The sequence below is a fragment of the Syzygium oleosum genome, unplaced genomic scaffold, assembly GCF_021117445.2.
Source record: "Syzygium oleosum isolate NSW1041296 unplaced genomic scaffold, Sole_v2.1 Sole_v2.07, whole genome shotgun sequence".
Classification (NCBI taxonomy): Eukaryota; Viridiplantae; Streptophyta; class Magnoliopsida; order Myrtales; family Myrtaceae; genus Syzygium; species Syzygium oleosum.
Genome location: NW_026607491.1, coordinates 12,976,712 through 13,003,495, shown reverse-complemented (window position 1 = coordinate 13,003,495; position 26,784 = coordinate 12,976,712). Strand labels below are relative to the sequence as shown.

At 41.0% G+C, this 26,784-nt stretch overlaps 2 protein-coding genes and 1 pseudogene across 2 annotated transcripts; 2 read left to right on the top strand and 1 right to left on the bottom strand.

Moving 5' to 3' along the window:
* Positions 1–3,716: 3,716 nt before the first annotated feature.
* On the bottom strand, positions 3,717–4,620 carry LOC115671762 (E3 ubiquitin-protein ligase MPSR1-like). Its single transcript, XM_030593400.2, has one exon. It carries the CDS (start codon positions 4,571–4,573, stop codon positions 3,953–3,955), a length of 621 nt encoding a protein of 206 aa, XP_030449260.1. The 5' UTR covers positions 4,574–4,620; the 3' UTR covers positions 3,717–3,952.
* Positions 4,621–6,623: 2,003 nt separating this feature from the next.
* On the top strand, positions 6,624–7,599 carry LOC130138694 (protein MHF1 homolog). Its single transcript, XM_056313565.1, has 4 exons — positions 6,624–6,791; positions 6,882–6,953; positions 7,153–7,233; positions 7,328–7,599. Exons 1-4 carry the CDS (start codon positions 6,716–6,718, stop codon positions 7,492–7,494), a joined length of 396 nt encoding a protein of 131 aa, XP_056169540.1. The 5' UTR covers positions 6,624–6,715; the 3' UTR covers positions 7,495–7,599.
* Positions 7,600–23,181: 15,582 nt separating this feature from the next.
* Positions 23,182–24,181, top strand: LOC115671752 (uncharacterized; annotated as a pseudogene).
* Positions 24,182–26,784: the final 2,603 nt, after the last annotated feature.

The following is a 26,784-nucleotide window of genomic DNA, read 5'->3' as shown; positions in this document are numbered from 1 at the left end:
TCGGTCTCGGAGTGGACGCCATCTAGAGGGCGTAGCGGCTAGTTTAGGGGTTGAGCGAAGGCCTTTTGAAGTGTCCCATTTTTTACAGTTAAGGTACCCAGGCTACTGATCTTTTTGATTTCGGTGGTGCATAGTTTAGAAGTTCGGTGTGCATGTATATTATGTGGATTGTATATGGTGAATATTGTATGAGTTTGAATTAGTAATGGATGTTTATTCTCCAGTGTACCCCTGGTCAAATATTGTTTGGGTGTTTGTGGCTTTCGCTGGTGCTTTATATCTTTGATGAGTTGATTTGGGTCGGCGATATCCTGGGACGTCGCGATATTCAACCAAAGAGGTGTGTCGCGTGCTCGATAGGGTTCGGGGCGTGACAGAACACCCTTCCACTAGTGGGCCTCCACCAATCACTGGCATTTCCTTGTAATTGATACACAGCTAGGGTCACCTTCTCGCCTTCTGTGCATCCCAGCACGACAAAGGCCTTTTTCACTTCTTCCACCCAGATCGAGGTAGCCTCGGGATCACCTTTCCTATCGAACTTCGAAGGCTTTAACTTCAGGAACTGCTCCACCAGCTAGTGCATCTGTCTATTCATGTTTCCTTACCCTTGACCTTAGCCTTGATTCCCATGATTACCATTGTTTTCATTTGCAGTAGCAGCTACAGCAGCCTCAGCAGCCTGGGCTATAGTGGCAGCTAGCTCCTAAGCTTGCCTCCCCATCAAATTTCGAATTTCTTGCAAGGTCCTAATGACCTCGGTCAACCGCGGGTCCTCCACACTTTGTGCCCGCACACTCAACTAGCCTCTTGTCCTCATGCCTCTGCTCATCCTCACGGTCTCTCACCACTCACCTACCTGCTATAATTCCACTAAGGAATTAGAGACCTAGGTCAACTATACCAGTCTAAAGCCCTAGGCAAAGATCCACATCAACAACTCACAAGCAGGCAGTCAACCACAAACAACACCAGATCACAACCAACAGGGTTCATGCACTAACCTCAGGTCCTGACGCACCTGTACTGTCACATGTTATTGCACCAAATCACTTAGCAATCACAATCAAACAGTCTGGAGGCACGCATAGCACACAAGTTTCCCTAATTGTCTACCCGAAGGTTGTCGTTCCTTATCACTCCAGGTCTCGACCAACTTGGATCGAGCTGACCTTGCTCTGATACCAAATCAACGGGGATGTCACGCCCCGGACCCCACCGAGCCCGCGACATCCCTCCGTAGTTGTATTTCGAATGCGACGTCCCAGGACTCGTCGCCGACCCACACGAACATCAAAACATAAAGCGCAAGCGGAAACGATTAAAAGCACCCAGACAAGATTAAAGATCAAGGGTAGTAGAGAAAACACTTGAACATTCAACAACGCACTTTACACACGTTAGGCCACTAGGATTAAACTCCACCTTCATAAAAAAGGGACAAGTGATCGGGTAGGCTAGCCTAGCTATACAAAAAGGGTTCACCAACTCCATGGGCTCCTCTTCGGGGTCTTGCTCCATCGGCTCTTCCGCGGGATCCCAAAACGATCTGGCGGATTGCTCATGGTCGGGGTCGAGGGTCTGAAATGGTTATATAATAATAATGAAAACGAGTCTCAATAAGTAACACCCTAAACCCTACCTAGGCTAACACGTACCTCCAGACAAATAGAATAACACCCAACACATTCAATCAACATTCAAAGGCACTCTCTAGCTTTACCTCGATGTATATATAACCCTACACGTTAGTTGGATCACAATAACATAATCAACTTCTCAATGCACATGCACTCTAAGATACAACCAATTTCCTACACATGCATCCATAATAACATTGCAACCTATTCCAATCTCAATTTCTACACATGCTCACATCTTTCAACTTCCGACACACACGTGTCCATCCCGATCAATACTGACCCGCATAACACGCCTCAGGCCCACCTCATCGTATGACCGCATAACACGCATCAAGTCTACGGCACTCCGATTTATTCGGGCATTGTCTCGCGTAACACGCCTCAAGACAAATCAAATTCCTCGCGTAAACACGCCTCAAGGATTATGGATCAAACATACATCCCCATTCAATTTCATGCCTTTCCCCACGTCAACATGCCTCAGGGCCTATCAATCATACGCGATACATATCTCATTCCCTTCACACAACATCCACATGCCCTAATCACACACAAACATGCTCAATTCCAAATCAACAACTCAGTCCAACCAATCCATTCATAAGAGCAGCAATGTAGCTCAACCATATCACCCAATCATTCCAACACCTTTCAATTCACAATTCAAGCTATACACTCAATGGCATAAATCCACACATCCCAACATTCAACTCAGCCACCAAGCACCACAACTCAGCCAAAAGAGGAAGAGAAAACCGAATACACAGAATCTGGGCAAATCTAGGCCAGTGCACAGTTCTGGAATTCCTTTTAAAATAAATAGTAATTCAACTCCAAAAATTATGAATTTCGGATATGTCCTAGACAACATCCTGATGAACATTTTTCATGAGAACACAAAACCCAAATCTGCCTAGAACCACCTCTTTTTGTCACCCAAATTCAGACATAAAATATTTCATTCGGATTGGCCATCCGGCTTTCAAAGTGCATTTTAAACAGTAACTAAATCTCCTTAGAAAGTTTTGAAATTTTTATATGTTATAACCACAAATGTCATCAACAAGTTTTGTGAAGGAAGTATTTTGAAAATGGTTCTGCAAAAATTTATAAAAATTCGAACAGACCAAAAGGTCGGAGGAACAGTGTTTCCGGCAGACTAATTTCGGTCCAAAGATGGACTTCCGAATGGCCTCAAATGACTTCCAAAAATTCCTAAATTAAATTATGTTATATTTCAAGATGTTTTGAACAACTTTCATGAAGGACATTACCCCAGATTCGGCCCACATAGGTCTCGGAAAAAAATAGCAAAACTCGGCGGCACAGCAGTAACGAAATCCGGGAACACAACCAACAAGCAAATCTACTTGTCTATCCCTTAAACCAACGAACCACAGCCATTAATCAACCCCTGATAAGCCCATTGGTAACCTTTTAGCTTAGACAAGATTTAGAATGTCACTTACTAGAGAGCCTAAGTAAAACCGAACAAATCGAGGGGCGGCAGCAGTTGGACGGCGGCTCCGACGGTGGCTTCTGATGGTGGCCGAGCAACAAGGGAGAGAGAGAGAAGAGAGGATTCAGCTGAGCAAAGGGAAAGGGGGAAAATGAGGGAGAGAGAGAGAGAGAAGACTTGATCAGATTTTTCTACTAACCCCCACTAAAAATCCCATCACCCACCCCACTCACACATCCAAGGGCTCAAAATCTACTATCTTCCCCAAGCCAAGATCCAAGGGTTCCTATATGATTCACCTCGAGAAAAGTCACAACAAAATTAAAAATGTTTCCCATGAAAAGGAAAATGTACTAATTAACGGACATAGTGTAACAAAATCTCTCAATCTCCTATTCATAGTAAATAGATTAGTGGGGATTCTATAATAAACTGCTTAAATGATTTAGAAACCACATCACGATCGATAGGATTTGGAGGAGTCTTAGCAATCTGTTAAATCCTCCTGAGCCTTGTCTCAGAAGGGCCGTGACAAAAACATCGTTTGATGTGGCAAAATTATGTCGACATCTTTAACATTAGTTAAATTCCTTTTTAGCAAGCAAGCATTCAACTATGGGGAAGTTATGTCGACAGCTTAATTAATCCTTTTGAGTGCTAAGACTCACATCTATTGCGAAATATACAACCAATCCCAATCGAATTCGAAACGAAGAAAAGAACAAATCCCAATCGAATTCCTCGGACACACGGACTTGCAATATAAATTTAGCTCTAATATAAATTTATCACGAAAAAAAAAAAGAAAAAAAAAATCTCTAAAAGCAACCATCTATATCGTCTCCACCGATCACGAGTCCGTGTCCTGAGCTGGCGAACTATCAACACTTCCACTGTCGTCTGATCCCGGACTCCGTTCGTGACCCGAGCCCGTATTACTCGCGACCCGGCCATTAATCACGAGCACCACGACGATCGGCCTCCGGCTTCGAGCCCGATCCTCGCCGCCTTCGTCGGGAACCTTCGCGTCCTCCTCCGGCGGCATCGCGAACCGGCAGACGGGGCAAGTCCCGTGCATCGACAGCCACTTCTCGATGCAGCCCGAGTGGAACCTGTGCCGGCACGGCATCTCCCTCGCCTCGTCGCCGACCGCGTGCTCCTCCAGGCAGATTGCGCAATCGCCGCTCTCCCCGCCGTCCTCCGCAACCGGGGCCCTCGGCAGCGCGTCGATCGAGGCCCTCGACGCCGGCGGCGGGCCCGATTTGGCCTCGAGCAGGGGGCCGAGGTCAGGAGGGGCGCCGCGGAACGCGAAGAGGGTCCGGGTGGCGGCGGCGGCGGGGTCGTCGAAGATGGCGATCGCGTGGGTCGGGGCATCGAGGCTCGGCTCCTGTCGCGACAGCAGGCCGAGGAGCATGGCGCCGAGGAGGGAAAGGGGCGGCGAGGGTGGGTCGGACTCGGGGCCGGAGGCCATTGCTGCTTCTTCCGTCGACGTCTCTGTTGGGAGAAGAGCGGAGGAAGATAAGCAAGGCGAGTTAATAGCGCGTGAGAGAACATTCTGGAAGGCTCGTGAATGGTGACGAGAAGTCGGGATTTGCTTTGGAGTGGGACCAGACGCAGCCCTTTTTTTTTTTTTTTTTTTTTTTTTTTGGGGGGGGAGCCGCCATCATTTGCGTCGGTTCGGTTTTCCACCCTGTGAATGTCAAAGCTCAGAACGATTAGATGATTCCAGTGATCGCTGGTAATTTACGTTTCGACGAAAGCACAAAGTATCCCTTTTTTTCATTTTTTTTTCTTGTCAAGGTTTTAACGTATCATTCAAATTCTGAAAAAATCGTGAAAAAAATCCTAAATTGGTACATCTATGATAAATTTATCACGAACTAATTTTTTGATCACAAAAAACCCTAAAGTGGTACATTTGTGACAAATTTACCATCCATTAAATTAGATTAATATCACGAAAATCTACAAATTGATAAATTTGTGACAAACGGAAGGGTAAAACCTCAAACTGGTATACCCGTTAACTGCTACATGTCATCCAACTCAACAATTTGAGGTAAAATTTAACGGAAACTAACGGAGAGTAAAAAATTAGTACAACCGTCAACTGCCATATGTCATCTAACTCAACAAACTAATACTAGTTTGGGGTTTTTTGTGGTCAAAAAAATTAGTTTTTGGTAAATTTGTCATATGTCCAATAAAGAGTTTTTTGTGGTATTAACCCAAAAATCAAGTGGAAATCTACATGTCAGTATTGATACAGGATTTTATTAAGAAGTTCCCCCAACATATATAAAACTCACAAGTTTAAGTTGAACAAAAAAGTAAAAAGTAAATTTTAATCTAGATATGCCCCATAATTCACAAGTTTAAGTAATAGACAGTATTTTTTACGTTTTCCTATAAAAGTTAAAATATTAATTAAATTTCACATAATAATGAAAAAATTCTTTGTAAACATCCGGGTCGATATTTGTATCTTCTGTAAACTTTGGATGCTTCGAATTTAAAAAAGGAAAATAGTCCCTCGAATAAATAGTTGTAATAATAACTGTAATTTGTCAAATGCATTGGAGAATAACTAATGACTATATTGCAAGGAAGTTTACCAATTTTTAGTCTAATGAATTACCAACATCTATCTCAATTTTTCAAATTTTCAGATAGGGATGGACCAGGGAAAAATTGAGCGCATGAGACTTTCTCTTGTAATTTAAAAATGATATTCACCATAGAATTGAAGTTGCAAAGTTATTCGTCCAAATCAAAAGTACTAATTCATAATAACTTTAGGCTTGTTTGTTTGGCATTAATCAACCTGCCAAAATTTATAATACCATCCAAAATTTTAAAAAAATTATGAAAAATTTGTATGACCATTTACATGTCAACAGTTGTATCGTGAAAGTTTTATATGTCTTGAATTAAAAAAGAAAGTCAATTTCGGTGAGCCGCAATAACTTGATTGACCAATAAATAGAAATTAAAAGTCAAATTAGACATGCATATGCAAAGGCTGAATTTGCCTGGATTTCTTCTTTCTTCTTCTTCTTTTTTGGGGGACTTGCTTAGACATTTTACGCAAGTAGAAAGATGTCAGTAGAAAAACTAAAAAGCATAAAAATATGAATAGAAAAGTTGTGAGTATATAGACGGAAAGTAGAATTTTCCCTAAACAATTTATCATTTATCTGATATATCTGGAAACGAGGCTAAGGTACTCCTTTCTTGAATATCTTTTTATTTTTTATTAGTGTTTTCCCTAATAAGCGGCGACAATTCTGAATTCCCATACGCATAACAAAATGAAAAAATTGCCCATTTAAACATTAAATTCGGGATTTCGACAAAAAAAAAGCATTAAATTCGGGGAGCACTATAATTCCCCTATTTTTTTTGGTCGAAATAATTCCGTTATTATTTTTTTGGTCAGAAAAATAATTCCCCTGTTTTAGGAGGTACTTTTTGGTTGGTCCTTAGCTTCATGGTTCCACGACCACCCGTCACAAAGATAGTTAACGGTGATCCCATCTGCCGCATTTCCCTCTCAAGTTAATTATGAGAAGATCATCACCGAAGGCAGCAGAAAACATAAGTCCCACCATCCATGGAGGAAGATGAGCTCGTCACAGATCTCAGGAATCGATTCAAACTCTCGGCGGTCTCTTTGGCCGAAGCTGAAGGTTCGATTTCCATGCACCCATTTAGCTCCCCCTTCGTCGTCGCTCGCCCCGTTGGGAGAATTCATCATCTTTCGTTTCGTTTGATCGCAGCTAAGAGAAATGATATGGAAATGTCCGAACCCGTATCCGAATGCATTGCTGATTTAACCTTGAGATACGCAGGTAAAAGGGTCGATGCAAGTTTGGTATCGAAAAGTAACTCAATCAAAATGGATGAAATTCTGTGTGAATTCGCCCGAATCTATGTCTACATCATCCGTGGCAGTTCGTTTCTCAGTTGCATTCTTATAGTTTGTTCATGGAAGTTGTTCGATTCAATGAATTTGTAAAGTGAGTCCTTTTGCTGTTGTACGAAGAACAGAACAGCTAGCGAAGGACCTCAAGTTATTCGCGCAGCATGCAAGGCGGAAGTCTGTTAAAGCAGAAGACGTTGTCATTTCCGGTGAGCCTTCGCGTTTTCACTTGTTGGAAAATCTTATCTGCATTGTCGCCACAGGGTCTCTATAACAAGTTTCGGATTTGTTCGAATTTCTCAGCTCATAGAAACCGAGGTCTGACCACCTCGTTGACATCTTTCCATGATGAATTGCGAGCGAAAGAGCCTGAACGAGCCCACCGTGATCGGAGGAAGGGGAAGAAGTTTCCTAGAGAAGATGAAACGGTCGATCCAGATTACATGCCCGAGTCAGATTATACTCCCTAGTCCTCGTGACTCACGAATTTTTCTTGCATCGACTGGTACTTGTGAAGTTGTAATCTCAGCTAGTAATAGATGAAGAAACGTTTGAATGAAATGTCGAATTCTCTACTTTCTTTATGCTCTTTACAGATGTGCGTTCGTTAGATAAACGCTATCATCACGAATGAGGAATGATGGAAAAGGCATAAGTAGGTACCGGTGATGATCCCCATCACAAACGTACTACATTCTAGGAATTCTTGCAAGGGGGGACAATTCATGTTTACAAGTCGCGTTCATGTTAACTTAAGGTATATATATATATTTTGGTCGATAAAAACTTCTTTCATTGCTTATTAGGAAATTCACCATAGCATTATCCCATGTCTTTACATAACAAAGAAAAAAGATAATGTGGAATAGTGGACAGCCAATTCATAGGCAAAGATTCATTCCGGTGGGCCTTCGCTACCCAATCTGCAGCCCGATTTACTTCTCTCGGACAAGATGAAACTGAGACACCCTCTAAGTAGCCCAGGAGATTTGTACAATCCCTGACTAATATTTGGACAGCCTATGGAGCTTCGGCCGACCCGTGATATAGCTTTCTAGCGAAGTACAATATGACTCTATCTAAACTGAAGTACTTCCGTCGTTCAGTACGCTCGGCGAGGCTTCTCTTTGACACAAATAGCAGACCTTGCCTCAGGGCTAGGGTTTTGGTGGCGAGGGCGGACAAAGCGACGATTCTCTTCGGGTAGTACTGAATCTGCCATATGTGAGTCCATAGGTTCTTAGGAGGCTAATATGACGTTGATGCCAGGTTGGAGATAGGTTTTTTTGCTTGGGAGCCACTCTTAACCGAATACAAGCCTGTACTATTACCCGTCCACACTTGTCTGTCCCTCTGTGAGTTGATGCTTAGCGGGATGGCGAGGATCTCCTAAACTATCATTTTCTCAAAAAGTTCATTTAGCTTCACTAGGTTCTAGTGATGGGTGACTGGCTTAATTGGGTTCTTTACATAGGGTCATGTTGATTCGTCGGGCTACCGATGCAGCCACTAGGTAGCCAAAGGTCTTCCCTTATTCAGATTCTTTTACCATCTCCCATTACCCATCTCACTTCCGTAACTATCACCCCTCTCCCAGTTAGTAGCTTTGCCACCCCCATGAAGGGTGGTGACCCTTTCCAGCATGCCAGAATTCTCCTTGCGGGTAATATTTGCCCTTCAAACTTGGCTCCATAGGGTATAAGATGCCTGTATCAGTCTCTATGCCTATCTCCTAGCATCACCTTATTGAACTCTGGTAAGTCCCTCAATCCCAGTCCTCCCTTATCTTTCCTTATTTTCAATGACTCCCAGTTCCTCTAATGGATTTCTTTTTGCTCAACATTTTGTTTCCACCAAAAACATGCAATCATTTTCTCAATTGATTTGCCAATAGAAACCGGAATTTTGATAATGGACATCGCATACTGTGGAAGTGCCTGGACCATTATCTTAATGACGATCTCCTTTCTCACTTTAGACATCAATTTCTCTTTTAAACCCTCCAGCTTCGAGTTAACATGAGATAAGACCCAAGCAAACATTTGTTTCTTTGACTGTCCCCAATCTGAAAGAATTCCCAAATATTTGCCTGTTTTGTCAATAATAGGGACTCATAGCTGTGGACAATTTGGCCGAAAGAAGATGCACGATTTTTTTAGGTTTATTGCCTGACCCGAAGCATAGTAGTATTGTTGTAGAATATTCACCAAACGTTGGCATTCTTTAATTGTACCATCAAGAAAAAAGATGGCATCGTCCGCAAAAAGTAGATGGGATACCATAGCGCACAACCTATTTAGTCTGATTCCTCGCCGGTTCCAATTTGAGATTGCGATGTTCAAAAGTGTAGACAATACATTTACCATTATGATAAAGGATATGTTGATAGCGGTCTTATCCCTCGGGATGGTTGAACTAGTGGAGTGATTCTCCATTCATTTTCACGCTGAAAGCCACTGTGGAAATACATTGTTTTACCCGTTGTATCCATTCCTCGCAGAAACCCATTCTTCTCGTGCAGTTACATAGGAAGTCTCATTCAACTCTATCATAGTTCTTTTGCATATCGGGTTTGAGAATCGCCTAGACTTTCTTTTCCCTCTTTCGGATGTAGACTTGTTGTAGCATCTCCTAGACTATCAAGATATTATCCTGTGTTTGTTTGCCACCCACAAAAGCACTTTATTCTATCGCAATAATCTCAAGGAGCCATGGTTTGAGATGATTGGCCATTACTTTTGAAATAATCTTGTAACTGAAGTTGCACAAACTTATTGGCCTGGATTGTGAAATATTCTACGAGCTGGCTAATTTTGGAATTAATACAATATGGGTCAAGTTAAGTGAGGAGTCGAAAGTACCTGTAGTGCAGAAATTGTCCACGATGTCGAATACATCCTGTTGGATTTCGGTCTAGTACTGATGATAGATATGCCCGTTTAGTCCATCCAAACCAGGTGCCTTAGCTGTTCCCATTTGAAACACTGCTTCTTTCACTTCCTATTTTGACTCCTTTTTCATCAAGGCCACACTCATCTTACCGTGGATAGGGTTTGAACATTAGTCAAGTACCGATTGGTAGTTTCTGGGCCCCAGAGTAATATACAAGGAGCAGTAGAACTACCCAATATGTATTTTAAAGCTTCAGAGTCATAGCACCATTGATTGTCATCCATTTTCAGCATTAATATTTGATTCCGTAATCTTCTTTGTATCGTTGCGGCATGAATATATTTGGTATTTTTGTCCCCATACCTTACCTAGCTAATCCGGGATCTCATACTCCGGTACATCTCTTCCTACCTCCATAATCTCTGTATTCATTCTTTGAGTGGCTGCGATTCCTCCCTAAAGCTAGTTTAACTAGGGTTATTAGTTATCTCGATCAGTCTCTTCATTAAGCACTCAATTTGCTTATGAGCATTGGAAAATTTTCTCTAACTCCAGGTCCCCAATGCTTTAGCCACCTTCCTCGATTTCCACCTTAGGTATCCACGAAGACAAAACCTATCGTGCCAAGCCTTTTTAATCACTTCCTTACAATCTAGGTCTTCTACCTAAAAAGCCTCAAAAACGAATCTCCTTTTTCCTCTTTTTGTTCTTCGGGTGCATTGTAACAAGAAGCAAACTATGGTTAGAACCTATAGCTAGTAAAGCATATGCCTCCACATTTGGGAATTCTATCCGGTCGTTCTCTCACTAAGGCTTCCCCTTCTCTATTGTTAGCGCATGTATAAGCGCATCCTTTGCTTTCCATATCCATTAAAGAACAATCATTCATCATTTCCGAAAGGCCACCATTCGATAATTTTCTGCCCCTCATCCTCCAGGCTTTTCCCAGTAATAACGGACCTCATTAAAATCACCCATATAAATCCATGGAAGAGTAATGAATAGCCCATAGCTTGTGCCATAATTCTAGTCGTACCTATAACTCAGTAGATGCATGAAGAAATGATATTCTCATTCGAGTTCCACAAGTGGGCATGTGATGTCAATCAACTCCCTTGAGTAGTCCTGTATTTTCATTGATATCTCATCTTCCCACATAAGAACCAAACCCCCTACTGTGCTAATCAGGTCGATAATGACTAACTTCTTAAACTTAATCTGCTGTTTCAATCTATTCACCATTGTTCTTTTATTCTTAGTTTCTATAAGAAACGCCAAATTGGGCCTATCAAGAGCTACTAGGGCTTAGAGGTGCAAGAACGTCAGGGTAGAGCTTAGTCGCTAACAGTTCCAACTCAATAGTTTCATCTATCACTTGGTGACTTATTAAGGCTAGCTACGAAAGCCGATTCCTGGACCCCCTCATCCACCTGAATAGGAGCATCGAGAAGAAGTGTCTAATCTATAGCCTACACATCTATACCCTATAGATGCAGCTGTTTCACCTTCTTGATCTTCTTGGTTGCTAGGGGAATACAGCCTTTCCGGCCCTTCTTATGTGAGGTGGATGTGCTTTGAGAAGAAGCTACCAAACATGGTGAGTCTAGGAGTAAAGGTTGATTATCTTTGAAACCTTTATCTTTTCCTATCATCGACTCCTTGATTATGCATTTTCCTTTTCCTTTTTCTTTAGATCATTCCGACAGTTGAAAATCCACGGGGTTTGCCAGTAGCATACCATAGTTTTAGTAGGGGTCGGGGTCTCATGGTGACATCCAATTCTAGTGTTTTTGGGACTATTTCCTCCTCCTTGAGTTGATCTCCTTCCCCATTGTATATCTTCCAAAAATGGCTATTTTTCCGTACTTCCACTTTCAACCAATAACCGAAATTCCCAAGTCCCTCTTCCCCTGGCCTTGATTCTTTGTAGGTGATTTTTTCACAGTTTATGGCATAATGATCTGTCCGTCCACATGAATGGCAATAGTTTGGAAGCCGCTCATATTTAAAATCTACCCACTTTTGATCACCATTATTAAAATTTATAATAGCTCCTGGGCATAAATGATTGGCTAGTTCTATAAGCACCTTTGCTCTCCCACCTTGCATGAGCTTCCCTCTTTGTTATCTATTGCAGCTCCACCTCCTTTCCTATCTTCCCTACTACCTCTATCATAGTTTTTTCTGTGATATAAAGTACCAGTAGTCCATGCACTTGCACCTAGAATTCATAGTTAGTAAAAACATGTCGATGTATATGTACCTTAGGTTGGAGTTTTTGTAGGATCAGCAAATTTCCAGAAAAGCACCATAGCTTCAAGTACTCTTTTCAAGTTAGCTTCTTTATGAACACAAACAATAAAATGACTAATTGTAGTGGTTCGCACACGACATTTTCCATTTTCCGTTTTCCATGCCTTCCTCATTGTCGATAGAAGGGCCAACAGGTTTATGCTAGGCCTCGAGTAGATTTTCCCCAGCAAAATCAGATTACATGCTCTCCATTTTTCCGCGGGAATTTTTTCAAACACATTAGCCACAAACTTTTCGATCAACATTTGCTCCATTCTTTTACATAGCATTGCCGTCCTACGCTCCTTTTTTTAACTTCTTTTTCATCTTTGTGTTAACTTGCAGCTGCTCCTCACTCATTACCATCCTTTGAGACACACCAACTCAGCCAAGAGGTAAGACACACCAGCTCAGCCAAAGGGAAGGCCCAAGACACCTACAACTTACCTGAATGGGTTGGTTCTGCATATTCCTCCAGCTTGTTACATGATCTTGCTTCCAAACAACGTTGTCAACACTGCGATATGAACTTTTATGGATGAAGGGAGCTCTAAGCCTGTCAATACCATCAAACTCGAGTTGAGTGGAGAGAAGGTAGAATTTCTGGGTCTTACGCCATTTTTGGGTTTACGAAGATGTGGGTTGAGGAGGGGCCATGTGCAAGAAGAAATGTTAATGTTTTATGAGGATTATGGGTTTGTTTTTGTGGAGGTTCATGTTTTTGGGTGGCGGATGGGGACGTATGGTTGGGGAAGAAGTATTGCAGTATTCATTTTGGGAGATGGGTGTTTGTAGGAGTGGAATTAGGGTTTCTTGAGGTGAGATTGATAGAGGTAGAGACCATATTTTTGGGATCTCTTCATTGGTAAGGGAAAGGTAAGTCTTTTAGGTTGTGTTTGGTCGTCCGGATAAAAGTCAGGATAGGTTATCCTATCCTGTGTTTGATAGCTGTCCAGGACTGGATAAGATTGGATATAAGGGGGAAATAGCTGGATTAAAATATCTGAGGAAGGTGAGATACAGTCGGATAGGATTTCTCTTATCTGTAATATAAAAGTTATTTTCCAGAAATCCTACGCTAGCCTTTTCCTTATCATTCGTTCACCCACGGGACTCCTTTGTAACCAAAATAGTGAATTCGAAGCCTGGTTCACATTGAAGCTTTGTGGAATCAACGAAAGAGTTGAAGCATCATATTTCTCTGATTTGCGAAGGTAAATAATCATGCCATCTCTCTCTCTCTCTCTCTCTCTCTCTCTCTCTCTCTCTCTCTCTCTCTCTCTCTCTCTCATGCACAATGGCTAGGTATCGGGATTGAATAAGCGTTGTTGCAAGCGTTAAGAACAATTTGAGGGCAGATTTCTATTGATACAAACTTAACTTATATTAAGTCTTCGAATAGAAATCAAAATTTTAGTGAAGACGCTTCTTTTATTTTGGTTGTAGCTGAATTTGATTACTGTGAACTAAAGCATTCTATTCCTCTGGTTGTTATCTGATTGAACCGAGTAGAGTTCTCGTTCCTGATATGACACTATGACTCTCTATGCTGCCTTAGAATCTTGGATTTGGTATGCTTGTCCCATGTTGTTCTTTATTTTTCCAAAATCCATAATGTTCTTAGTGGAGTGGTGATTGCATTTTCCGAAATCCATAATGTTCTCAGTAGCGTGGTGATTGCATAGTGGAAGATGTCTCCTCTTCAGGCTATCAAACTGAGCAAAATAGAATAGGGGTAATGGATTGAGCAGAATTTGCAAATCAAGGAGTTTACCAATGCTTACTCGTCCAGTTTCAATTTCAATACTACGTATTTCATCTTATGAAATTTACAACTAAACAACACCTCGATTAATTAATTATCATGAATCAACTTTAGTTTGTTTCCTTTGCATTTGTGTATTGCAATAACCATAGCTTGATTCATTGAGATTCTGTGAAAATTTGGTAATGTGACAAAAATATTGTTTTGGATGATTTTGCTATTATCTAACGTGTCAATTTGTACTTGCCTAATGTTACTGTTTTTTTTTCCTCATTAGAAATGGATCACGATGATAGAGAGGAAATTATTAGCATTATGCTATTAGAGGAGATGAACCTACAGATGTTGCTTTTGTGTATGATGTATATGATTGTGGTATCCATTGCTGCTGAAAGGCACTACCGTAAGCATATATTGAAGGATCGAACATTTGTTAGAAGCCAAGCTCATTTAGATCACCTTGATCGCCTTATTAATAGTAGTGACTTGAATCGGTAGATGTACATTTAGTTTACTATGCGAGTTGGCACGTACAATTGGTGGGGTAAAAGAAAATGGACTTGTAACTATAGAAGAACAAATGGCAATGTTTTTACATATACTTGCCCATCATGTGAAAAATCGTGTCATCAAGTTCAGATTTACGAGGTCCGGGAAGACAATAAGTGGGTATTTTAACTTAGTTTTGAGTGTGGTGATAAGAGTGCATAGTGTGCTTCTTGTCTCACCTGAACCAGTTCCAGAGGAATGTACCAACGAGAGATGGAAATGGTTTAAGGTATGTTTGCTATGCTATTACATGGACTAATTTAATACTTAAAAGATAAGGTTAGTTCATTAATTTCATGTTTCTAGGGTTGCTTAGGAGCATTAGATAGCGCATACATTAGGGTATGTGTTCCAGAGGTTGATAAACCAAGGTACTGAAATAGAAAGGGTGAGGAATCGAGCAATGTGTTAGGAGTTTGCTCACGTGACATGAGATTGGTTTATGTTTTACCTGGATGGGAAGGCTCAGCAGCGGATTCTAGAGTGCTTCGAGATGCTTTAGTTCAACCCAACGGTATGAAGATTCCCGTTAGTAAGATAAGCCTTTATCAATATGTTGCATTCTTTGTCATGTAGGTTTGGACGATTATAAAAAAACATTAATAATGTTATCATTTGTTATTAGGTAATTATTATCCTGTAGATGATGGATACACAAATGGCGAAGGCTTTCTTGCTCCTTATAGAGGTACTCGATACTACCTATCCGAGTGGATAGTGTTGGAGACACATCTCTAAATAATTTTGATGATACCCAAACTATCCTTAGTATAATATCTACATTGTCTAAGTGCAGATATATTCAAATGACTGAGTGATAATCATAATGTTATTCATTGAAGAGAAGATCACAAGACTGTCCTTGAAGGATCGTGTAAACAGCACCATCAATATCAAAGATCAGCTAAATGACGATGTCTTGTTCAAACTAAAGAGATCTAGTAATTGGTGATGTTTAAGTAACAGTTCATTTAATATGATCGTTATGTCACTATAATAGCTGTTGGGACTGGACAGTCATAGCAGAAGATCCGGCAGAAAGGAGAAGAGTCATTCTAACAGGTAGTTAGTATCGCAGCTACAGTAAAACAGTAGAAGCTATTTCGGGAAAGTCTATAGAAGTTCAGGAATAGGCTGTATGGGCAGTCAGTTCCGAGGACAGTAGCTCCAACGTCTCTAACGGCTACTTTGGCTCTCCGGGACATCAGCAACGACTAGTTTGAAGATGCCTATAAAAGAGAAGGTCTCTAAAGCAAACAAGTTAGAGTGAAAGTGTGTGTGCTTGCAAGAATTATGAAATCTCTTACTTGCTGTATACTGAGCAAAAAGTTCATGCTTGTCGATAGTACTTGCTGCATTGTAATTGTGTTGAAATTTCAAGTGTACCAAGTGATAGCAGCATCCAGCTCCTAGTAGTGTGATCTACAATTTGATAGGAGTGGTGCTTGCTAAAGTATAACTTGGTCAGCAAATTACTAGTGCAATCCAGCCCAACTTGTGGCTGTTAGTGGTGAGAGTGGATGTCACGCCCCGAACCCCGCGAGCGCGCCAACATCCCTCCGAGGTCATCAAGTATGTGACATCCCAGGATTTGTCGCCAACCCAAACCGAACGCTAACGAATAGCGTAAGCGAAAGCAAAATGAACTCTCCATACAACATGTAATCCAACGGGATAATAGAGAGACAATCAAAACACATCAACAAATACATTTTATAAACATAGCGTTAAACACAAATAAGCAATTACAAGCCTTACTAGAGGCCACCTGTGACATTTTAAATTTCGACCCATTTGGTATTTATGAAATGCATAATTTCAATAACGCACTTATAGTAAATCTCGCACAGACTTGATCACTCTTGGGACACTAACCAGTAGGGAAAGGCTAATTAGGGATCTAGATTCGCGTGACCATAGAACCTGACCATGGACTGACTTTCGACCATAAGAATTGTCGAGGTGATATTTTGGGCTAATATAGACCGATCTAAGGATGGTCATGGATAGATTTGCGAATGCCGTATAATTGGATCACGGGTGATTCCGCCTCGCCAGAATATGAAATTTGCAAACGATCTCAAACCTATTCCAAACGATCGCGTTATTTAGAACTAGTGATTGATCCTCGCAATTATATAACAATCGAGGTCGCCATGGCTCAAGTGAACTTAAACGTGGCTCGATTTAGTATCGACCACGGGTCAAATATATGAATTTTCTCGAAAGCCATCCGTTAGTTTGAGATACGCTCAAGTTGTGTTATTTGGAGTTAGTCATTAATTAGAGATCGAGTTTGGGTATCGAAAATTTTGAAAGTCTTGACAGAGTAATTGGACGACTTCGTTATTAACGTGGTCAGCCTCGGATTTGTCCGGATTCGTCAGAAAACTGAAATTTTGACAAGAAGTGAAAAATGACTATTTTGCCTCTGGGATTTTGTGAAGACCAAGTGTAATATGATAATGGCATTTTGGTCATTTCATACCAACTTTAGAGATAAATATTTTTAGACGATTTTGCCTCTGCACTTTTTGTGAAATTCTAATTTTTGCCCTTGAATATTTTGATGGGAATCGATCTGGGCCGTTGATTTTAAGATAAGATCGAATCGTGGCTGCCGATTAGAAATTAGAGAGAGGGGTAGGATGGTAATTTTCCGAGGGGGTAGGCTAGACTAGGCTTTTCTTTTCTTTTTCTTTCTTTTTCTCTCTCTCTCCCCTCATTTATCATGCTCAACTGTCCCTCTCCCTCTTCTGGCCGAGAACTCCCTCTCCTCCTCTCCCTCACGTGAATTGGCCAACCGGCCAGCTAATCGCCGTCCGTTCGTCGCCGTTCCGTCGAACCGTTGCTCGCCCTTTCGCCGTTTCGCACCGCCACCGCCGTATCTCTCCCACGTTTTCCACCATGAAACACCCTCACCAGCCCCCATCTCAGCCCAGCACAGCCGAGAAAGCCACCAGCTCATCGCCGCCGTTCGCCACCGCTCGTGGCCGCCGGTACCCCTCATCGTGTGACACCGCCGCTGCTGCTGTTTCTCCTCTGTACAGCCGCCTGGTAGTGCTCAAATCTTGCTTGGAATCACAAGTAAGTGATATCCTAACCCTCGCCTAGGATAGCGGGTAATTTTGGGTTAGTTCGGGCCCGTTTTAGCGAGTTTTAGGGGTTATTCGTAGAGAAATGGTTGGATTGATTTGGCTGAGTGGTTTGGATGGAATTGTGATAGTTTTTGAGGTGGAATTGAGGTTAGAATTGATTAATTAGGTAATCGGAATGATTACGGATGATTATCGTGATTTATTGCGTGAAAAGCAGGCCTAAATGTGCCGTTATAGTGATTTTTCTGTGGTGGTTGAGTTGCTGTGCAGATTGTGGCTGAATTGGTGCATGTTTATGTTTGAAATGTGGCGCGTGCTGGATTGGGGTTGTCGGTAGGAATACGACGCCCTTGAGTGGTGTAATTTGGCTTAAAATGCAAAAATTCGCGTTAAATTGTGCACGTGCGAATTGAATTGGTAAAATTGTGGGTTAGCATGGCTTATGGGTAGCCTGTATATGTTGGATGACGTGTGCAAATTGGTCGTATGAAATTGGCATGAGATTGAGTGCCGATGTGTTGCATGGTCATTAAATACCCTGAGGCGTTTTTACGCGGGGTCCAGATAATAAATGGAAAATGTGTGCACGTGTAATAACATAATCCCTAATGCGTTTTACGTGGGGAATTGAACCCGTCCTGAGGCGTGTTACGCGAGACGATGCCCGGTTTTACCGGAAGACCGCCAACCTGATGCATTTTACGCGGGTTGTGCCGTAAAAAGGAGATGGTGTTGTGCCTGAGGCATGTTACACGGGCTAGAGACACTGAGCCTGAGGCGTTTTGACGCGGGCTATAGAAGTGTTGTTCAACCTGATGCGTGTTACGCGGGTTGTGTTGTAAAAAGGGAGATGGTGTTGCGCCTGAGGCGTGTTCGTTTACGCGGGCTAGAGACACTGAGCCTGAGGCATTTTGACGCGGGTTGAAGAAGTGTTGTTGGACCTGAGGCGTGTTTACGCGGGTCAGAAATGAATTGGATGCGTATGCTTGAGTGAAATGAGGATCGTATGATGTTGTGTTTGATATGCGAATGCTGGCATGGATATGGTTTGATTGGCATTATTGAGTGCGATATGGTGTCGGTTTCTGATAATAATGCTTGAATTCAAATGTAAGATTTCGTGTGTATCAAGGTGAGACATTTGTGCCTGCTATTGTTCTGGCTTGATAGTTGTGTGATTTGTGTGCTCGAATATGCCCAGAGATACGTGTTAGCCTAGGTAGGGTTTAGGGTGTCGCTTACTGAGAAGTGTTCTCACGGTTTTATTTAAAACCATTTAGCCGATCGAAGTTCCAGCGGAGTCGGGAAACAAGGACAATCCGATTGAGATCAATGCTGAGTCCAAGTCTTCAGAGGAACAGACTGGCATCGACGAGACTGATTCTAAGTGGACCCCCTCTAGGGCGAATAGGGGTTAGTTAGAAGTTAGGGGTTGGACAGTTTTGAGAGGCGCCCCTTTTTGGTGGAAGTATTAGTCTACCCGATGCCGTTAGTCCCTTTTTGATATCGGCAGTTATTGGTGCAGAGGTTGCTGGTTGTGATGGATTGTAATGGATATTGTATATATCGCGGTGTAATATAGTGCTTGGTGGTTTGGTGATTTGTCTCTCCCCATTACCCCATGATTATATTGTTAGGGTTTATGTTTTCGTTTCCGCCGTGTTTGACTCTGATATGTTGATTTGGGTCGGCGACGTTTCCTGGGACGTCACACTAATTCGACCAAGCTTGGGGTGTCGCGCGCTCGTCGGGGTTTGGGGCGTGACACCACCATCTAGACACCACTCATAACAAAAAGGATTGGGTGGTGAGTAAGCTTAACTCCTCTACAAAAGGGGTACTCCAAAAAGAGACGAGGAGAATAATCCCATCCTTAGATTATCATGATACCCTGGTGGCATCTCCGGATCAGTCATGGTCGTGGGTCTGAAATGTTTATAATTCAACAATGAGAACAAATCTCAATAAACAACTACCTAAGCCTCGCTTAGGCTAACATGTACCTCCGGACAATCCTAAACATGCAATTCTAACAAACAACGTGCTATAGACAATCACAGGCGTCCTTACCTCGCCTTGGCGCATGCACACGCCCTGCACGTTAGAATACCACCATAACATGGCAATTCGCTCCTCGAGCACATAATGCAACCACATGACGTAAACGTGCATAAAACGGTTATTAATCCAGACATGCTCAATAGCAACACAAGCACATTGCATTCCCCAATGCATAACACACGATTATAAAAGTCCAGATTATTAACGGCCCCTCGGGCCACCGAACCCCCGCCGGTCTTCTGGCGTAACCAGGCATCGTCTCGCTACTTCGGCGACGGCAACGTTTGGAACCCCCGCCTAGACGGCATTCCATAAAGGAGCATCGATCCGGCCTCCACCGCGATCTACAACGTCTAGAACCCCTGCCTAGACGGCATTCGAACCCCCGTCGGGCATCGTCTAGAACTTCCGCCTAGACGGAACGTGTCGTGACCATGCACACACTCAACAACCATTATCGATTCTTATCTTTATGAATTAACCAAATGCCAACTAAATCTGTACTCATTAATTAAAAAGCCTTGCCTTTCTTTTGTAACAAAATCTCCGAAAAGTCCCCGAGAGAGAGAAAAACCAAGTATGCACAGAATCGGGGCTAAATTGGGCAGTTGTGCAGTGACCGAAATCCATTTGAAATAAATAGTATATCAACTCCAAAAATTATGAAATTTGGATATCCTGTATAAAACATCTTGATAAACATCTTTCATGAAGGACACAAAATCCAGTTCTGACTGTAAATGCCTCGTTTTGACACTCAAATCCGGACAGAATCCGGTTAGCTCAGACAGCCCCTCAGACCATCAAAATACAACTCATTCAGTACTCAAATCACTTTGAAAAGCTCTGAAATTTTTATATGTCATAGATACAAGTGTTTTTAACAATTTTTGTGAAGGAAGTTTGTAGAAATAAGGTCTAGAAAATTTTATAAAAATTCGGAAGGACAAGAAGATCGGATGAACAGTAACTCCGGCAGCCTTGAGACGGTCCGAAAACGGACTTCCGAATGACCCAAAAAAACTTCCAAAAATTTTGAATTTAAATTATGTTATACTTCAAGATGTTGGGAACAAATTCCATGAAGAACACTTCCTCAGATTCGACCCACAATGATCACCAAAAAAATAACAATATGCAGAGATACAGGAACAACCAGAAATCCGAGAATCATTAAACTTGCACCATTAAGCAAATCAAGCTTATACAACCACTAAACCAACTATCCACAGCCCCCAATCCATCCCTAGACATGCCATTAGTAACCCACTAGCCTAACCAAGGATTAGGAAGTCACTTACAAAGGGTTTAAGCAAGAAAACCGGTGAACAGGCAAACTGAGCTCCGGCGGTGAACAGGGATGGACGGGAAGCTCCGACGACTTTCCGGCGACCAGGCTGTGATGGTTGGAATGAGCACAAGATGATGGTGGTCGGGGTACTAGGAGTGAGGCCTAAAGAGAGAGAGAAAGAGGGGAAAATTGGTGTTTTCCAATTGGTTTCAGGGCTAGTTCAGGCTTTTGTGAACGGTCGGCACTCCGGCGGCCGGACGGGTGGCTGGACGGCGATTCAGGCGGCAATTCCGGTGGTTTCTAAACTGGAGAAGCAAGACGGAGGTGATGGTGCTTGGAGCTTCGGCCGATTCCAAGGAGGGGGAGAGAGAGAGTTCCGGGAAGGAGAAGAGAGAGAGAGGAAGAGAGAGAGAGAGAGAGAGAATTCCGAGAATGAGAAGAGAGAGAGTGACAAGAGTGAGGGTGAGAGTGACAGACAAGGGTGATGTGAGATGACTTCTAAAAGCCTATCAATGGCCAAGATTGAACCACAATCAAATCAAGACATCCAAGGGCCACAATTGAGTCTTCTAATGCAAGATGGGGAAAATATCCTAGGGCAATTAAGGAATAAGCAAAAAGGAGAGGGGGCATTCTTGTCCAAATTTTCGCTTATGGAGGGAAATGCAATTGTCCGAATTGCCCTTTAATATTTCAAAAGTGCTCAATTAACCCAGGGGCAAAATGGTCTTTTTCCACTCCCGGTCCAAATTTCGATTTTTCGATAATTCTAATGATCCAGTAGTTGGCCACGCTAAATGAGACGACGTCCGATAAATTAGTCGTGAAAATCTTGAAAATTCAACATCCCAATTCGGATTCTAATTAATGGCCAAAATCCAACAATCGCAACTTTAGTGTATCTCAAACTAACGGGCGGCTTTGAGGAGTTACGCATATCGACACGTGGCCGATGACATCGAGCCACATCCAAGTTTACTTGATCCATGGCGAATTCGGTTGTCATGTAATTGCGAGGGTTAATCACTAGTTCCGAAGGACACGATCTTTCGGATTAGGTTTAGGATCGTTCAAAACTCATACAATGGTTAAGCGGAATCACCCGCATTCCGATCATATAAGATTTGCGAATCGTTCCATAGCCATCCTTGGATCGGTCTATAATGGCACAAAATATTCCCTCGTCAATCCTTATGGTCGAAGTGCCAATCCATGATCAAGTTGTTAGGTCCACGTACTTAATTCCTAACTAGCATTTCCCTAACGGTTAGTATCTTGAGAGTGATCAATTTCCGAGTGAGATTTTACTGAAAGTGCATCGAAGAAATATTCATTTCATAAATCCCGAAAATGGGTCGAATTTCAGAATGTCACAGTGGACGTAGGCTTGAGGATAAAGCCGAACCACTATATATCCTTGTGTGTAGCTGTTTATACTTCTGTTTATCATCTCTAACATACAAGTGATACTTTGTCTCTCATACATCTTGTGTCTTCCATATCTCTTTGTTACTCACTGTTTTCCGCAAAAATTGTAATATCTTTCAAAGCAACCTATTCACCCCCCCTTCAGGTTGCATAGTTAATCCCAACATATAGAAGGTTGTACACCAAATTCCCTTGAGAAGTACTTCAACATTTTAGCATTGTCAAGCTACAAATGTCATAGAAAGATGCTTCGATCTACTTAAGTAACGATGGGCTATTCTTAGGAGTCGATCTTTTTATCCAATTAGAACGCAAGGTAGAATAATCATAGCTTGTCGCCTTATACACAACTTGATAAGAAGAGAAATGGCTATTGATCCAATTGAGGCACAGCTAGATTAAGTTGCTAACACCATTGAAGATGTGGAAACAATTGAAGTTGTTGAGCCATCGAATCATTGGACAACATGGAGGCAAAATTTGGAGGTACAGATGTTTAATGAGTGGAATGCAAGTCGAGGACATGGAGGAGTTGTATGATTTGACATTATTTTAAAAAATCATTTGTTAACCATTGTTCCAAGACTTGAGTTGTAAGATGTTTTTTTTTTCCATTTATGTTAGGCATGTACAATATGTTGCTGGTTTGTCATTATGGTAACATATATTTTTTATGCAATATTTAAATTGTGGCTTTATCATTTTAACTATGTTGTCTCTATCATTAAATTTTCTCTACTGCGTTATCCTCTTTCATTAAATTTTCTAAAATTTAAACGAGATGTTTAGATTGGAAGGTAGCAATTTTAGTCAAACTCAAGGAAGGAGAACAAAGAAAGACCGACGTGTATGGACAATAGATGAAGAAAATGCACTTTTAGATGGCCTTGAAGAACTAGTTGCGCGAGGAATGAAAGCTGATAATGGCTTCAAGAGTGGTTACATGATTATGTTAGAGAAGTGGTTTGAAGAAAAGTTCCCTAGTTTTGGCATCAAGAATAATCCTCACATAGAGTTGAAGATGAAAATCCTGAAAAAGTTATTCAATTAGATATATGACTTGAAGGATCAAAGTGACTTTGGGTGGGATCATGAAAAGCATTGTGTCGATATTCATTCGGAGGATAGTTGGCAAAAATATTGCAAGGTTTGTGTCACTTCTTCTCATTTTTTCGTCTTTACTACATCTTTCTTTTTTAACAAAAAAATATATTTTCTTTGTAGACCTATCTAGGAGCTGCTTCTTTGAGAGGGAAGTCCTTCCCTTAATATGATCAACTATCAACCGTATTTGGAAAAGACCGTACCAAGGGAAATCTAAGTGAGGACCCTTCAAAAGCTCATGCGGCTGTAGATCATGAAGAAGGTGAGAATCATGATAATGGGGCAACTAATGGTGCAGGTCCAAACTTACCCCCATTATCGCATTCTCAAACACAAAATGTTTTTGATCCTTCAAGAAGAAAAAGGGCCAAAGCAAGTGATAAATGGGCTGTTGGGTTAGTTGAGATTGCAGGCACTTTTGGCTCTTTCTTGGAAAAAGCTAACGAGAGGATGGGGATGATTGCTAGCCGTATCGAACATGCTAAAGATTTGGATAATGACAAGAGAAAAATTAATGAGGAGCTTCTTCAAATGTCTCTAGGTATTATGGATAGAATAAATTTATGCAGAAAAATTGGGAAGAATCCTGAGAATATTCATCTTTTTTTTTATTTCAAGGAGACGACAAGGCATTTGTGGAATTGCTTCTCCAAGAGATGATAGAAGAGAATGAGTAATGTTCTTGGAGCAACGAGTCGCAGTTGATTTATGCGAGTTAGAAGGGGAAAGTGGTACTTAATTTTGTTTATAATAGGTCTATTGTATAGTCCCTTTGTTGTTTACGACAATTAGTAATATTGAACAATGTTCTTTTTGCTATTTATTGGAATCATAAGTTTTTTGAAGGTGTTATTTCTTGGGTAGTCCCTCTGTTAGTCATATTCAGTCTTGTTCAGGACCTTCAAGTACATGATGTATCCTTAACTTAAGAGTGTGTTGCTTTTCTTCTTATGAAGTTTGTCTTAGATGGTGGTCAAATTCAATTCAATAATGTATTGTTCATCGACCTGTTTGTTGACAGAGTGCTCTCTCGATGTTTAGTCCTCTAAATTTTCTAGTGATGCTTTTTCTGCTTTTCGGAACAGACTTTTCGTTCACAAAATCTTATGACCATATATCATGACTGTACTCAAATCTTTTAGTTACTTTTCCGTGTGCAACTTATATATAATCTAAATGTCAAATCTTTTTCCATATCTCTAATGCTCTCATGTTAGTCTTAATGGACTCGTCTCATATTAGCATGTGCTATGTCACTTTTTGAAAGGAAAAGGAGATTGATTTACATAATGCAGCAAAGTCAAGTTGATTACTGCGATGATGAATAGAACATCAAGCTTGCCAATATTTCCTACGTCAATCATGACTTGATTGTTTCACTTGTATGGAGAGCCTGTGGGGAAATTTTGAAGCTATCTTGATTTAAATTCTGGCATGCGCAAATTTCTAGAAGTATATATTTGGGTTCAAAAGATTTCTTTTTTCTTTTTCTTTGCATTGATAAACTAAGCATGAGTGTGAGATTGCTTTGGTTCTCATGCATATTGCATATAATGCATAATCATAGATTGATTCGGTGAGAATCTTTTGATTTGAAAAAAATATACTGTTTTGGATGATTTTGCCATTATCTAACCAGTCAGTTTGTACTTACCTAATGTTATTATTTTTTTAAGTATAATTATGCATGAGAATATCCAACTTAAATCCGTAGTGTACCAAACAGTAGATAGGATAGGATATGAGAATATCCGATTTTAAATCCGCAGTTCACTAAATAGTGGATAGGATATGGAGAAATGCATAGATTTTTTGTCCTATCCTATCTAGTCATATCCTGTTTAGAATCCGGACGACCAAATACAGCTTTAGGATTTCTTTAGGATTACTATCAGTATGGATAAAGGAGAACTCTTACAAATAAGAGAGCAGATTATGGATAGGCCTCTCCCTTGAGAGAGTACATTAAGCATATCAATTTGAGCATGATCATGTTGGTAATTGCATAGTGAAATCAACTCGGATATGAGACGTTAATCAAATGGGACTCGTAGAACCCAACCATCAAATTGGGTCAATCGAACTCAAACATGAATTGAAAATCAAATGATTTTATAATGACTTGGCCAAAGGAAAAAGAGTGCATTTCTTCATAAATGTCATCATGGTAAAGCCACGAAGTGAATAAATGACTCCTCACGGAGTGTCCTCATGTGGCCTTATTGTCATGTCTTAAATACGATATTCATGTCATATTGCATTTAATTATTGTTATGTCACGTCATTTTGTTATTATATCTTGCATATGATTTATCATTCATGCCACATCTCATTATTGTCATGTCATATTATCTTGTTTTCATATTTTGTATTTTATTTGCCATCTCATGTTACATGTGATTATTGCCATGTCATATTATTATCATGTCTTATATCTAATTTGCCATGTCATGTTATATGTGATCATTGCCATGTCATGCCATCTTATCGTCATGTTTTGCAAATAATTTGCTAAATTGTATGTGATTATTGCTATATCATGTCATTTCATCAAGCTGTCTTGCATCTATGATTATTGTAATGTCATGTCACTCTCACATGTCGTGATTGAATTCTGTATTTCTCAACATTTACATCCTCACTTCCACCCACAAACAAAGTCACGCCATTGTACACGAGAAAACGACCTCGTTTTATCAATAACACCATCAAATAAGTATTTTTGTGACTTTTGAGGATTTAAAAACATAATGTCATGCATAATTAGGAAATTGATTGATGAGTGCTTAGGATTCAACAAATAAAAAAGGGTGAGGTTTGAAAGTGTTTCGTGGGATGCTAATCCGCCTCATGTGTAACCGAACTCCATGATCCATGATTTTACTATTAGTTTGACTAGTTCCTTCACAACTGTACCTAGTTAATTGACTTTTCCATTATTATATGGCTCTTTGCGTGCTCAATGGACTAATGTTTATCTAAATTGATTGGTGACGACTCGAGTCTATTATATAAGTTCACAGTCCTCTCTCCCATAGTTTACCTGAATCTAATATATGGAAAGATTTTAAGCTACGTTTGGTAGGTTGGATAAAACTTCGTATATGATAAATTTTATCATATCTAGTGTTTGGAGTTATGCGAAATCTGGATATGACCCAGGTAGGAATATGTGATATTTGGAAAACTGAAAAATAAGGTGTCATGCAATCTTTCCCAATTTTGCGCTTGCTGATCGCTTTTCCTCTCTTTTGCCTAGAGTCACCATCATCTCTCTCTC

What these genes read in the sequence shown, in the direction of transcription:
- LOC115671762 (XM_030593400.2), bottom strand. Translation starts at nt 4,573, where the DNA reads ATGGCCTCCGGCCCCGAGTCCGACCCACCCTCGCCGCCCCTTTCCCTC.
- LOC130138694 (XM_056313565.1), top strand. Translation starts at nt 6,716, where the DNA reads ATGGAGGAAGATGAGCTCGTCACAGATCTCAGGAATCGATTCAAACTC. An exon ending in CTCTTTGGCCGAAGCTGAAG is followed by an intron (nt 6,792 to 6,881) that starts GTTCGATTTCCA and finishes GTTTGATCGCAG; the next exon opens with CTAAGAGAAATGATATGGAA. An exon ending in AGAAGACGTTGTCATTTCCG is followed by an intron (nt 7,234 to 7,327) that starts GTGAGCCTTCGC and finishes CGAATTTCTCAG; the next exon opens with CTCATAGAAACCGAGGTCTG.